The sequence below is a fragment of the Pararge aegeria genome, chromosome 2 (assembly GCF_905163445.1).
Source record: "Pararge aegeria chromosome 2, ilParAegt1.1, whole genome shotgun sequence".
Taxonomy (NCBI): domain Eukaryota; kingdom Metazoa; phylum Arthropoda; class Insecta; order Lepidoptera; family Nymphalidae; genus Pararge; species Pararge aegeria.
The window spans coordinates 576415-592825 of record NC_053181.1 but is presented as its reverse complement, the minus strand read 5'-3'; the positions used below and the strand labels follow the sequence as shown (position 1 = coordinate 592825).

Here is a 16411-nt window from a genome sequence, read left to right as displayed (position 1 = left end):
TCCTCGATATATAGGCTATCGAACACTGAATGAATTTTTCAAAACGGACCGGTAGTTCCTGAAATCATCGCGTTCATGTAAACAAATACACAAACAAACTCTTCAGCTTCATATATCAAATTAAACTATATAAACCGCCAAGCGTCATTCATGTGCGAGAGATATAAATAAAATATGGAATAACACATCAGCATCATGATTTCAACCAATTGACGTCTGCTGCTGGACATAGATCTTTTGGAGGGAGATCCACAATCCACGGTCCTGGGCCGCTTGCCTCCAGCGGTTGCCAGCAACTCGCCTTATGTCATCCGTCCACCTCGTTGAAGGCCAACTGCGTTTACCTCTCTACACCTGTCGCCATTCCAACACTTTAAGACTCCAACGTCCATCGGTTCTCCGAGCTATGTGGCCTGTCCACTTCAGCTTCGCGATGGAATAACAAGTCTCTTAGCAATATAAAAAAAAAGAAATCTCCAAAGAGAAATGTCCAACTTTCCTTCAAAAGGGACTGTTTGACAAAAAATAAAACTATTCTAAATTCATAACTAGTCAAAGCAACAACTTTCACAGTGAATGATTAATAGTACTGTACAGTTATTCTGGGAGCTCAGATTCCTAGCGAGAGGAAGCTAACGCGTTGCTCGGCGGTTGGTCATCTGTCCGTCACAAAGGTCAGTGCAACGAGATATTAGTGCTTTTGTGGACATTGAAATTGTATTGTGGTCGTTTACTCCGACGCAGATTGTTTAGCCAGTTGACAACTCGGTCGGTATATTAGGTTAAGCACAGAATTTAGAACATACAGGTTTGCCCGAGTACGTCTCACTTCACACTCGCGGAATGTTGCTAGCTCACAAACTTTTCCCCTTTACTTCATTTTATAGTAAATGCTTAGAATATTAGAGGTGAAATAATTACAGCTGGAAACTGCTAAATGAATGAAGCGACTAACCGTCTGTTCGAGAAACATGACACACTAAAGTGGAGTGGTTTTTGATGATTGGAATTTTGTAAATAAATAAATATATAACGACAAAACACACACCGCCATCTAGCCCCAAAGTAAGCGTAGCTTGTGTTATGGGTACTTAAATGACTGATGAATATTTTTATGAATAATATACATTTATACTTATACTATACAGATACAGATAAATACCCAGACACTGAAAAACATTTATCATCACCACACGAACATTTTCCAGTAATAGGAATCGAACCCACAGTCTTGGAATCAGAAAACAGGGTCGCTGCCCACTGCTCTAGTCCGCCGTCAAATAATAATAAGACGCCTTGAAAAGCACGTTATCCCGATTTACGCAAACACTGATATAACGTATGTTTACTTGATAACTTACACTGAGGCTGATCTATAGAGTGTAATTTAACTTTGCTCAGAATTTACTTAGTATTAAATTGAAATAGATTTTAGCAAGACTCACCATTTGATCATTATAACGTGTTCCTTGCATGCTCTGGCAATATTGCGCTGTTTATAGGCGATGGTTTTCCTTAAATTATCTAAAAATAAAAGGCAGTAGGTAATAATCCTAACAAAATGTTTCCATTTACAAACTTTGATCCGGCTTTCAATGTAAGTGTCTGAAAGTCGGTCGATCCGTCAAAATATTGCTGTCGGACTTCGCCGGCCTACCGCAGGTTACTAAACTTTGCTCTTCCGAAATGATTTCCCGTCACTCACGGCGCCCGGAGTTGGCAAACTTAATACTACCAGAATAAACACACCTCTAACAAATAAAACTCGCCTGAAGAGCTATTTCACTCCATTTAACAAACGTCACGTGGATTTTAAATCCAACATTCTGGCTTTTTTAATACAAGCTAACCCTTTTAGTGTTAGCGACAACGTATTCTGTAGGGGAGGCGATAACTGCTGCACCGATCGTTACGAAATTTGGCTCATATATAGCTTGCACCCTGGAAACGGGCATAATATACTACTTTGTATCATAGAAAAGCAATGAGGGTTCCAAGATATACCCTTTGTTATCTAAGCTGCGTTTCTCAGCTTAAACGATCATAGCAAGATTGCATTAAGTTATATAGCTTGTAACTTGAATACACTTGAACTTGGAAATAGGATATTTTTTATCTTGGGAGAACAATCGCAGGACAAGTTCATCACAAACAGCTGTTTTTGTCTGCTTCAACCTTGGGTGTTTAACAAGTTCGTCATCGTCGTCATCGTCATAGTCGTGCTGCCGACGAGTCGAAACCGATTACGAGTATAGTTTTATTATAATTGCCACACCCTCACAGGTAAGCCTGTTTCTATCTTAAGCTGTATCATCACTACTTGATCAGATTCAGAAAACTTGTAGTGGAATAAAAAGATTACAAGTTTTTCAGTAAAAAAAGCATTGTTTTTGCGTTTTGTAGTCAGATTGCTTCAGGCATTGCGGCTGGAATATTTCGGCAGGCATCCGTTGCTTTTATTATCGCGACATTGTCTCCAGTCTCGCTTTGATTAAACTATTTTGTGGCAAGAGAACCAAATGAATCCAAGAGCACTAATGCCCGTTGTAACTAAACCTATCGCCTAAATCGAATGCCTAATGATTTAGGCCTAAAAATTACATCTCTTGACAATATTCAACACGCAACACAAAGTTGTGCAGTGAACATTTTCAGAAAATCTCCGGTAAAATGTGCGTGGAGTATGTTTTGCAGAATGTGGTGTTATTGCTTTTACTGTATTATAGTGAGAGAGCGATTGAATCATAGTGCACGCCGCGTGTTGCAGTTTGTAGTGTTTGTGATTAAAGCAAATAAAATTTAAATTATTCGTGATCCTGGACTATAGTAAATTAAAGCTTGTTCAATTTTTTTTTCTATTAAAAGTTAGCCGTTGACTGCATTGACACTTGGTAATTAGTGATGGTAGTGGGGTATAGCAATGATATTAAACCCAAACCCCCTAATTGGTTCCTTCGACATCGTACCGAAACACGAAATAGCTTAGCGGCAAGATTTTGTCTGTAGTGTGGTAACTAGCATCATGCTCTGGTGGAAGGCTTCCTTCCACCAGAGCAGTTGCATCTGTGCAACAGACTTCATGACATTAGGAGAAGTTTCCAGGCAGGCAGCTAAAATGCAAGAAGTTGACTGGAACGGACCAATATAGCACAAAATTTATGTTTGCAAAATGGTAATTACATCTATCTATACTTATAATAATAAAACTGAGACTGGATTTGTGTACATTATATATATTTTGAAAATTTTGACCGGGGAATGCTTTATAATCGATAGTGAGTCCAAAACAGATTTTTATTTAACTTTTGTCTATCTATCTGTCTGTCTGTCTGTCTCTCTGTCTGTCTGTCTGTCTGTGTGTCTGTCCGGGCAACACGTGAAAACTACTGAACGGATTTAAATAAAATTTGGTACAGTGGTAGCTGATATCCCAACAACATAAAGGATACTTTTTATCCCGATAAACAATAAGTTTCCTCCAGGAAATGGGTTGAACATTTTTATGAATTTTACTTCATATCTCTGTTAAATATGCACAGATTTTAGAAATTCTTTTTTTATTTGACAGTGTATTGTCAAGCCAAGCCAAGCATGTATTGTCTAATTTTAATGAAGATCTGATGAATATTGTCGGAGATCAAGGACATAATTCTTCACAGATAACAGCAAGTCCTAAGGCATATGGGACAACGATCGAATGCATGCGTACCATCCTACTAATATTATAAATGAGAAAGTTTGTGAGGATAGATGCCTGGATAGATAGATGGATATTTGTTACGCTTTAACGCCACAACAAATTAACCGATTTGGTTGAAATTTGGCAGAGATACCTACAATATAGTCTGGAATAGTTACAATAACGTATGTAGTAAGTAGGTATATTGGAATGTCGGAATAGATGTTTCTTTAAAGTTCTTTAAAACAGTCCGCAACAACATACGACTATTTTTTTAAACCGATTCATTCGCGGACTAAGTCGCGCTTAATTGTACATACCTACACAGTGTTCATGGATTGCATTTTATGTAAATTTGGCCAGCTGGCTAGTAAGAGTACCTACTCTTACTAGGTGTCTCTGATTTCACTAGATTGAGGTACTGGCTGAAGAATTGAACTAATTTGATTTGAAATTAGATAGTATGATAACTTCAGCGGCAGCACCCGCTGAAGTCCACTACATAAAGACTTAACGCAATTTCACTAAACATTTTTATAAAACGGTTCGAGAATTAGACTAAAAAACACAGTTGCCTAAGTATAGGTGCCTTTTTTTGTAGACATGTATTGAATCATAAACATTGCTAATGGTCATGTTTACATTGTTTAAGGGAATACTTTGTTTGGACTTTTTTTTACACTTTTTTATATTGGCTTACTCTACTCCTTGATTTTTTGAAACTATGTATCAAATCAAATTAAAAGAGACCCATAGAAAATTACTACGACATTGTGCTCCCGAGAGTCGTTGCTATTTTTCGAATAACTTCTTCATTTCTTTAGCTACAAATAGAGAGGCCGTAAAGGCGAGAAACATAATAGGATTTTACCTTATTTTATTACAGGTCCGAAACCTAATCTAATAATAACATTGGTGAGGGCCAAAATTAAATTACAAATAATAACTATTATTCCCAAATGAATTTTCAGTAAAGTTTATGAAAATAAATCGTAGACAATAATTAGAAAATTAGAAAAAATATTACTAGCTGGAAAACTGATAGTGATAATATTACTTTACTAATAATGTTATTATATAGACTTTTGGAGCCAATTAGTTTAGTTTTTAGTGAACTTTTTAAAGAGAATTCACGACAGAACACTATTTTAATCGTGTTAAGAAGAATCACGCATACATCTTTTTGTGTGACCCTAAAACTCTATTTGCCACGTGGTATCATGTTTTTAAGTACTATGTCTGCTCTTTTATATGGATGCGAAACATGGATGTTAAAGAAGGAAAGTTGTAGACGGTTGCAAGCGTTTGAGATGTGGTCAATACGAAAAATGTTTAAGATAACATGGAGAGAAATCATCTCAAACGCTCAAGTATAACGAAGGGCCAAATGCCAACGGAAACTAATGACAACCGTCATATAAAGGAAGGTTTTGGTTTTTGGTCACCTACAGAGAGGATCCCTGTTCTAGATTGATCCTTCAAAGATTGAAAATTACCGGGAAAAGAGCACCTGGTAGACCGAGAAAGAAGTGGTTTGATACAAGAGATTGGACCGGACATAGCTATTCGGAATTGAAGAAGATGGCACATCATCGTTCGATTTTCCACGAGCTGACCTCCGAACTTCAATATGAAGTTGGCACCTAATGATGATGTTGATCTTTAAACAAATATATTTATCAAGAAATTATATTATGAGTAAACTCTTTTTCTTATCTAGTCGATTTGAAAATATTGCATGCTTGATTGATTCAAATCAAGGATTCAACCAAGTAGATGCATTAGTTAAATCGTCCTAAGGAAGAGCATTGGAAGTTCAAAGCTGCATTCCTTCCTTGGAGCTCATTAGACCGATCTACCAACGAAGACAAGTGGCACGACACTGGCACTGTCAGGAGTTTGTTGTACCTACATAGTTTACAATTTAACAAATTTAACTTCGGAATAAAGTAAATCTGTCAAAATGATATCGAGGTCCGAACATTCGTTTTTGGAAGTTGTATATATAGGCATTCTTAGTGAACACTTCGCTTGCGCGATGTAGGATTTTTAGTAGCGCCATCTAGTTATGTAATGTGGAGACCGCCACAGCCTTGTGTTTAAAACTTCATCGTCCCTTGCGACCGAGTTTGATCTACGGAACCCCTAACTTTTCGAAATTATATGCGTTTTAAGCATCGATCATTAACACAAAGTAGTGATCGATGGGTTTAAGTAATAAAGTTGTCACTTGCTGCAACGGCGCCTGGAAACATCATGAGGAAATTGTCATGCTTGTGTTCTCCTAGGTACGTAAAGGCTGCATTTGGACTTCGGCCAAACCCTCCCTATCTTAGAGAAACATCATGCCTTATTTTAGGCTTTTAATGGTGGTGATGATATAATGTTATGCTTTAAGGTTGGCGCTGTCAATAACGCAGTTTTCTTGCAGGTGCGGTTGGAACGGGCGCGGGCAGGTGGCTCAGTGTAGTGTATGTGCGCGGGGGCCGCGGGGCGTGGCATGCGCGCGCGCGCCGCTAGCGAGCGATGCAGCGCGCGGCGCAGTTCGTGCTGCTCTGCATGGCGCACATCTCGCCAAGTAAGTACTTTTATCACATCCACACCTAGCGACTGCGCCAATGTGGGATTTTACTCCATTTGAAGTTCTGACACTCCTATTGGGAGAGAACTTCTCAACAACCTAGGACAGATAGTACTGGCGTGAGAAAATTAGAAGACTCCAATCCGCCCAAAATGGGATAGAGCAAGGCAGAAGATGATTGCATTCGCACACAATAGCGACTCAACACCAACTGAACTAAAACTTGAGCATTTCAATTTTGGGTTTATGTCTCATGTCATAGTGTTGTTGGAAGTGCCTGACGAGTGTGCAAAAATTGGTCTACTCGTGGTACGAGAATATTGAAAAGTTTGCATTGTAAGTCAAAACATAAAGCTTATATTCCAATACTGTAAGTTCAGCCGAATCGGCCATTAGGCAGCGATATGTAAAAACTTTATAACGTAGAGGATCTAAAACAATTAATACATGCACGATTGTCACGGTTGTAAATACTGCAATGACATTTAAAGTTAGATGATCCCAACATGTGGTGCTGTGTGCTGGCCTGAAATTTCTATGTTTTCTCGATTAGTAGCATCTCAAATAAAAATAAATGGTTGGAAAACGGACGATAGAAAGAGTTCCAGATAAAATTTTAAAATGCTTCTCGTTTTTCATCACTTCGCACTTATACTACTAAATCAAAATTATATTTGGCAAACGTGTTATCAGGTGTACCTAACCGATGGACATATTGGCCCAGTCCGCAGGATCTATAAGTGGTAAAACATATAGTTCTCGTACTATATTATGCAAATTGTACGGTGCCTTTAATATAACATACCTCAAATTCTGCATTAGGAATAGTAAATTTCTTTATTTTACCTCGCTGCTTTAAACTAATTACGGTAGTGTACCTCAGTTCTTTGCTATTATGCGTAATATTATTACGGTTTGCAGGAAACTTCTCGCAATAATACTATACTGTGGGAATAAACTCATTACTGCCATGGTTGATGCATTTCCTAACAATTTGATTTTAAGCCGGAGCTTTGTTACACTGAAATATTAATGAAACTTAAGGGCTGAGAAGAGTGGTCTAAACTACTTCACACTTTACAACAGCAGTCGTTGCATATATAACAGATGCAAATTTCATACCTTTCATCTGAATCCAGGCGTAGGGGATCAAATTGTTAATGAAAGTTTAGTTTCAGATGGATAGATACCTTCCTTATTGCACACAAGTAAAAGACAAAAAAAAAAAATAAAGACAACAAAAAACTAAATTAAAAATGCGCAAAGGCATCAGTTAGTTCCACACTATATAAATATTTTTTTCCACATTCTTGCAAATTATTACTTCCTTTTGCTTGTTGTTATGCCTACTAATTTTTACATGATAGTCAGATATAAATCCAAACGCGCCCTGGTCATTTATAGGGTGTATAATAAAATCCTCAAATATCGGCAATGCATTGGTTTCTCTCATCCTCTCAGTATACTGGAAGTCACTTACGTAAAGGATGACCCTCCTCGTTATTTAAAAAAATATAATGAAAAGAAATACCTAAAATTATACCATTTCATGCATCCATATTATCCGATAGCGGAAGTAAACCGATCTTGAGCAAATTGAAGATCGGGTGCTCAGAAATTGGTATGTACTTTAAAACTTTTTTTACCGAAAAGGACCGTTCTTATTGAAATCAAAAATCGTTCTCAGAATACGATAAAAGGCTCCCTCGTATGAATAACTAAACTTTGGGAATTTCTGCGTAATCATAATAGCCTGGGAGCTAGTGGTAATTTTTTCATATGACTAGTTCTAGGTTGGGGAAAAGGGCGATAGTGTACCTTTTGAAAGAGATAAAAAATGAGGCAAACACAGTTTTTGCGAATAAAAAAAACCAATAATGTTCTAAGTGTTCTAAATCTGGTTGGCGGTTATTGCTGCGGCTAGATGCACAACCGTACAAAGATTTACCGCCAACTTAATTCAGTAATCTCTGTTGCGCAAAAACTGATTCAGGATTCCGCCTACTACCCTGTATGTTCTCTCATCTGTAGTCGTAAAATTATAGCATGGAGAAAATAAAAAAAGTTCGAAATGATTTTATCGTGTCCAGCATTCAAGTGTTATTTTAGTATAATAAAAAAAACATTATTTTGCAGCAAAAACCGTTACCTATTTCTATAATTTTATAAAATTGATATTTGGAGGAAATATCTTTACCATACAAATTACACCATATTAATTTAAATAGCATATATAAATAGCTATCATAGCTAACGTAGCTAGGTAGGTAATGGACACACGCTGCGATTCTCAGAAAGACAGAATTTTCTGACGCGATCTTATGATTAGAAAATTTCTGCCACTAGCTCTTTAAGTATAAAACTTCGGGTTCCTGTTAAACGGTATAACGATGTACCATTATGTTCGATAGTTTGCGAGGAACCAAAGAACACGTAATACAGTTTTCTCCAAGGTATTTTTTGTTTTATCTGTCGAAAAAACGTTGTTTACATCTTTACATAGTAATAAAGGAAAATCGCTCATATCTCTGGTACGCTTAAACATAGCAAAAGATTTTTTAAAATACAGTTTTGATATACAAAAAAAAGAGAAAAGCAAAAAAATAGAAATATACCTAACGATCTACGCGTAGTTGCATCTAAACTTTTATTAAATACCAACTGTTGCCCGCGACTTAGTTTGCGTTTTTTTAAAGCGTCCTGTAGGAACAGTTAATTTGAGAGATATGCGGCATTCACTTTAGGTGCAGTCCTACAGATATTTTTTAAATTGTGTATTCTTGTACAGAGAAAACGGATGTGGTTTTTAAAAATAACTTTTTGATATTAGTGTATACGGAGTTGTTTTGTTTAAGTGTAGTCCGTACATTTATAAACCCAAGATAACTTTTTAAATAAATTTGTTTGGAAAGAATTACTTAATGTTTTACTGCTACGTATTTACCCTTAAAGATAACACTATTGATTTGAATAGGAATATGTACCTGCCGTACTATTTTAACCGAGCTTTGTTTCTACAAACGATTTAATAAAATGTAAGAACACCTTACGGACGGACACTTTTTTAAATTAATAATGAGTGCATAATTTTTATTTAATACCAATAGGCAAAATTTAGCTACTTTGGGTTACATTATTACAGTTTCCTTAAAAATCTCCCCAAGGCCTGGTGGTCCACAACGCTAATTTATTAATAACTAATTTATTTCGGACTAGTACTGAAAACTTCTTAACAGATGCCTTCACAGGTGTTCGACTCGGAAATCAAACCGAGGTTCCGTGGTCAAACATTCAATCACTAGACAAACGAGGCGGTCAGTAAAAATGTTGATAGAATAGAACAGATAAGTAGGGAGTAGATGATATTTGTAAACGAAATAGCTCGCAAACACACTTTGTGATATTTTCGGTTTCCATAGCCAAGGTTAAAATGCGTTTATCTCCGAAGATCAAAGCGGCTTTCGGAAACTACGGTCCCTTTCATCCCGAGGCTGAGTCCCACTGAATCCCATCTTAACCCGGCTTCAAGTTAGAGCAATGACGTCACGGGTACTTTTCATAATGTAACCTATTAGATGGAACGAAGAGATTTACAACGAACAAGCTCAGGGTGTCGAGTTAGCCGCACTGGGTCGGACGACAGCAGTGCGTCTTTGTTGAACGTATGCTCGTTTGACAAAGACGCAAACAAGCTTCTGTCACAAGCTTGATTTCGCATTATACCACGATTTAAACTGTGGATTTCTTAAAAATCAAATCTAAAATTCTAAAAAATTAAATCAGTTTAATTTAATTTCAACCACGAATAATAATAATTCTTAAAAATTATTATTATTCGTGGTTAATAATTCTTAAAAATTAAATCAGTTTAATTTAATTTCAACCACGAATGTTGAAATTAAATTGTATACATTAATAATATGACAATCCGTCACTTGTCATGCTGTTAATCACAATGAAAAAAAAAAAATCATTCCTTAACCTACAGATCAATTGAGTAAGAAAAATTATTAAATTTAGTGATGCCACATACAAATTAGTCTCATGTTAGACACTTAAAGCTAACCAAAAAAAACATCTATCCATTAGCTATGTGAATAATCGTATTCTAAATAGTGTTACTGTAATTTTTTTAGTCAACTGGTATTGTAAAGTTTGATACACATTGCACATTTAAATTATTCAGGTAATCATGGTAATGATTACTAAGGATATAAAGAATCCAATATAAAACACTATCGTCTATAATCCTCATTAGTCTTGGTTGAAAAAAGCGCTGATATCAGACCATGAGGAAGCATACATGGAAATGGGTGACATGTTTTATTTACTGGTGTTGTGAGTTCAAATTAATTTAAAACAATTTTAAAATTGAGTTTAATAAAATTATGTAGATGTAAATCTTAAAAATAAATTCAGTATACCCTGAATGAATATAATGTAATTTTGACGATAAAACTTAATGAAATTTTAAACATTATTTTATACAATAAAATATAAATAGAGAACAAAATTTCTCAATCGTTGAGAGCAAACCCTTGGAATCGGTAATCATTTGTTAAAAAGGTATGCTTTCAAAACATCTTTAAAATTAGGACGACATAACACAAGGGAAATTTTTTTGTTTTTATTTTTTCCTTAATCTATTGATTCAATGATTTTACAATATTACCAACTTTATTGCTTTTATTTGAATTAATATTTAGAATTTAATCAAAAATAACACGTAAAAAAGTGTTATGGTTGCTTTTTCGTTTTCTATAACTTTTATTTCTATTTCTAGTAAAATTGTAAATTGACGTTCGATATATGAAAGTTGGTAATCTTAGCTTAAACCTTTTATAAAATATTAAAATTGAAAACCTTTTTCCGGATTGGATATAGTACATTACGCGAATAAAAAACAATATGGCAACGTTGTGTACGATAAATTAATTTTTCATCTAACGTGAACGGTCCGTACCGGTATAAGTAATAGTTACCTAATAGGATTTGATATAAAATTCGTAGAACTTGTATCGGGTAATATCAACGTAACAGTGTTTGAAAATAAAGAAAAATGTTTTTATTTTAATTAAATATGCAGCTTACCGTTTAGGTTAATTATTTATTTATTTATTAAGAGCACTAAAAACATGCATATTACACGTTTCTAAGTATAGCTCACACTGGAACATGCACTGATATGCATGACAATTACAAGAAAAAAACATTACAAGATGACAGGTATAATATTAACGTTTAAACTTTAAATATCATTAAACGTTAGCTTAAATAGCTATTGCTTGACTGCAATGTAACTGATCTTATCAGTATGTTTATGAAAATAAGTTATTACATTGTTTTCACAAGGTTATTTTTTGATGTAAAATTCAAAAATTCAAATTCATTCATTTCAAATTTATTTTAAAAGCAATTTTGAAATTATAATTATATATATTTTAAATTTTAATGTGAAACAGAAAGTATGTCTATATGAAATGAATACCACCGGTTCGGAAGGCAGATTCTACCGATAAGAGCCGGCCAAAAACTCACCTGTTTTCCAACATCAACATTTACAATAATGTTTCTATCTGGCGGGAGATGAGAGCGAAGCTGCTTCCAATCTACCTTGTCATTAAGAAATTCATCAAATGCTTAGTTACCTCGTGAATGAGATGTCATAGGTCCAGAATTACCATAAGAATCATGTTGTAATAGTGGATACTCAACCCCACAAAGGAGTTCTGCACCTTTCGCAGACGATATGCAGATATAACGAATATAGTTCCGTTTTTGTAAAGTTCTATAATGTAAGGTATAAACATAGAAATCTTAATAATAATACTGTTTCTTTTTCTATGGGTATAACCAAACGAATATCAGGGTAAGCCTGATGCAACTTTCTAAGATCTAAGCGCATTTGAAACTCTTTTAGCTCTAGATAATGTAGTTATCTTAATACAAAGAAAAAGTATGTATGAACAATGTAATGAATAGAATTCATTTTTTCAGCGACATAAAGAAATTAGTCATTGAGAGATAAATTAAAAGATTTTAAATTAATGACAGTGTAGTCAGTACAAATTTGAAAATTTAATGTATGTTCATAAAATCATTTCTAAATTCAAGAAAAATTGTGACTGCAATAATTTAAACTTTAGAAGTAAGAATAAACTTACAGTGCAATATACTAGGTTACATAAAATTCATAATTCGTTTAAAGGAAATTGCATACAATTCTACAATAAACTACCATATAAAATATAAAACACTAGTGTGCCTTGTCAAAAAAGGGCAGTCTCTGTTTAGCCAGCAAATAGTTCTTCACGTGGGCGGAGGCCGTCACGCTGGCCGAAATACTAAACTTAAGTACTTTACATAAATACTATATTATTTCATTTCTTGCTATACAATTCAAGTTTGTGCTTATAAATTGGTGGTAAATTGTTTCATAGGATAAAATAAGATTTTTATAAAACATCAAAAGGAATCATTGTAATGTAAAACATGATATTTAAAAGATGGGTTGCTCTGGAGTTTCGCCACTTCTCCTCATGACCCGATTCCGAAGTGGTAGTAGTTTGAAAAGAAAATATTACTGTGAAATATATGACCAAAATACTTTAACAGAGTTTTTATTTTTATGTCATTTAATTTGGGTTCAATTATTACTTCAATCAGAAGAATAATAGTCCATTAGTTTAAATAAGATTCAATTAATTCGTCTATTAGTTAAAAGAGATATACCTACCTGACTAATTAGAAATCTTTTACCTGCTTCTATCCAATAAGGGTAGGTTTTTTGTAACTCTTATAATGTCTATCCTTAAGTTTTTTATAACTCCTACTGGAAGTTTTCTTCATTTTGTATCATCTGCATACCCTGTGCATACCCTCTATGCACGCCAATGGTTTCATATAAGCTACATACTGCGGGCTTTTCTGTCCTGTGCGGGAGGTTCAGTAATTAAGCCGATGATGACACACAATACATTGTAAACAGCGTTAATAAGTTTCCATATAAATATCGCCGAATCAGGAAAGCGTCCGCAAATCCAGGTCAGGCTTGCCGGCCGGGCGCCTCGTAAACAAACTTTGTTATTACCAATACTCTCAACTTTTCTAATTTATAACTGAGCAAGCGCGACTCTGCGTTGATCTTTATTGTTTAAACAATGAAAACTTTCATCTGCAATAACAGCTCCGAGCCTACTGCTCCTTAATGTCCTTGTTCATATTACTATGCGGTAGTGTGTTTTGCAGGGCAATTTTTAAACTGGAAAAATGCTCTGTACTTTTATAATGGACAAATAGCGCAATCTTTTATAATTCCTTTGTATGATTGCCCTTGATTGCGTGGTAAGTGACGATGTAGTCTCAGATGTTAGCGGACTTACTTGTAAGGGAGTATGGGAGTTAAGTTAAACACATACCTTTAATCTGTTTCTACGTGAAGTCGTGCCGCAACGTCTTTGTCGTTATGCCGAAGGCGCCCGCCAGACCATAACAGACAAAATTTCCAAATTGCCCAAAGTTAATTAAATCTAATTCAGGCCTATAGATTGCACTTATAATGCCCTGCCAGCACGGCTAACATGGGCAGGAGATAATTATATCCCCGGGGAATGGATAAAATTGTATCTTCTCCCACAGCTTAATCAACTCTCAGAGCACTGGCGCAAAAGTGGAAATAATATCCAAATAATATATGTGTAATAATAAACGGGGGCTAACTTCTCTTATTCCAAGTTCCCGTGCCTTAGCAGGTGGACACGTTCATCATATCCCTATAATTTTTATCTCCTGCCCGTGCTAGCCCTGCAGGAGTCGAACCCGACTAAAACCACAGCGATTACCGCTATCTTATTATGACCGGCTAGTTATAAAATGGCTGAACGTTCAGACTAGCCCACATGTTAGAGGTTTTGAACCCTGTTACTCGAAACAATTCATTTTTACGTTTCCACTAAAGCGTCTGACTGAGCGAGTTACAGGAATTCAGTAAAGCAAGAACAACTCACTTTGCTTACATAGAGCTAGTTACAAATAAGAAAACTTCAGTTTCACAAAGCAAAGTTCAAATAAACAAACATCCTCTCAAAACGACGGCATCAAGAGTTGAAGCTTTTCATCTTTCGAGTAGAGATATTTAAACGTGATAGAGCGACCAAATTCGTAGCCAGAAAAGGCTCATTTGAGTTATTCAAGTAGTAGGTATTATAATTCCAGTCCAATGCCATTATTAAAACAATATATTAAGACATAAGATTCATTCATTGGAAGGTAAACACGTTGCAAGTCGAATGTAGCTTATATACTCGTTTTACTTTTTTTAGTCCATACAAAACATTTCGAAATTAACTACTTAACTGCCTGCTGTTATTAATGCGAAAGTATTTGTTGGTTATTCCTTCTTTCACGTAGCTATAATAACAATGAAATTGATTTCATAGTTATTGCACTTATCCTCCCAATGAAAATGCAGACTAATTAATTACAGGCTATTTAATTGCAGGATGTGTTATTTTCATGCACTGCAAAGTGTTGCTTTTCTAATAGCGATAGTTTTCCACTTGCCATCAGGTGGGCTATGTGCTTGGTCTATCAATTATATACTTTAAAAAAAAGTCTTAATATGCGTTAGATCAAAAGCTCATGCCCATTCATGCTAGAATGGCTCAATGAATTTTGATGAATTTTTATATATGTATACGTTTTGTCCCGAACTTTCTAATACTATAATGTGAAATTGAGTTTAATTATTTGTTATTCTTTCATCTACTTTCGATGAAGAATATAGGCATTCTTAGGTCTAGGATACGTTGTGTCCCAAACCTACTAATTTTATATATGGGAAATTTATTTTTGCTATATGTACTTCTTTCGTACACTTTAGAATTTATAACAATACTTGGGGCACAGAAACGCTGATTAAATCTATCCGTGGTTTACCTTTCTCACCGTGTCGTAAAAAATAAATTGTAGGTGAATTTACTTAATAGTCGCTCTAACGAAATGCAATTATCTTCGCTCAAACCATTTCATCTCCCGTCAGCAGTTTACGAGGACAGGACGCGAATAAAACTATCCTTTCTGGTGAGAACCTACTCGCCTGGTAATTTATGTAGCTCCGCGGTATTTACTGCCGCTCTCGAATTGATGTGGATAACGGAACCAGGAAAGGGAGAGAATAACTCGTAAAAATAATATGCTGGGTCCACACAGAGGGAAAAGGACGAACTTTATTTAACTGTAACCTTTTTTTTTACTACAAGTTAGCCCTTGACTGCAATGTCAACTGGTGGTAACTGAGTTTGCAGTCGGTAGCGGGCTAATCTGTTAGGGAGTATGGCAGTTATATTTAACCCCCCAGACGGTTTTTACGCAACATCATACGCTCAATCGCTTAGCGACACGGCTTTGTAGGTAGGCTGGTAACCAGCCACGGGCGAAGCCTCCTACCAGACCAGACCAGAGAATATTCGGAAATATTAAATAGACAATCTCTCCTGCTGGGCATTGAACCCAGGACCTCCGAAACCATAGCCGATATCGCTACGCCAGGGAGGTTGACAAACTGTCATAGAAATTAAGAATCACTAAATTAACATTCACAGGTTCAAATTCGATTTTTAAATATTAATCTGCAGAACGCACAGTTTTTTAGTTTGTAAATAATTATAAATTCTCAGCCTTTCTCATCCAACCGCTCCCCGTCACTCCTTTTATGTAGTCGGTCAATCATACTGGAGGGCGTTCCACACTACGCTTGCTTGTTCGTGATCTCTACTCTAGAACTTTCCTGATCCAAATATTTTTTAAACATTATTTTTTATTTAAAAAAATGCGGACATGGTAGTTAAATGATGGCGATAACTACTGATAAGCGACTAAGACACCGGGAGGTATCTTTGCATCGTTCGAGTCCATGTAGGACTGGAGTATATCGATAATGCAGTCGTATTTATATCAAAATACCCACCAATTCCATGTCATGAACATTGGTTATTAATCAAATGTTTAATTATATAAAATTACTGTAACACTACCTTCGTCAGCTTAAAACTAAAGATGCAAGGGATCCAAACGAGTACTGTCACCCTGCATTGATTTCGGTGTAATTTTTTTACGTCGTTCTTCAGTTCACGCCTAATGTCTTTCGCCAT

General features: G+C 35.5%; 1 protein-coding gene across 1 annotated transcript in view; it reads left to right on the top strand.

The window, feature by feature from the left end:
- Positions 1-6205: 6205 nt before the first annotated feature.
- LOC120627917 (zwei Ig domain protein zig-8-like) overlaps positions 6206-16411 on the top strand; it is a 456100-nt gene continuing 445894 nt past the window's right edge. Inside the window, exon 1 of the mRNA XM_039896047.1 lies at positions 6206-6257. Within this exon, the coding sequence (XP_039751981.1) occupies positions 6206-6257 (52 nt within the window). The remainder of the gene's footprint in view (positions 6258-16411) is intronic.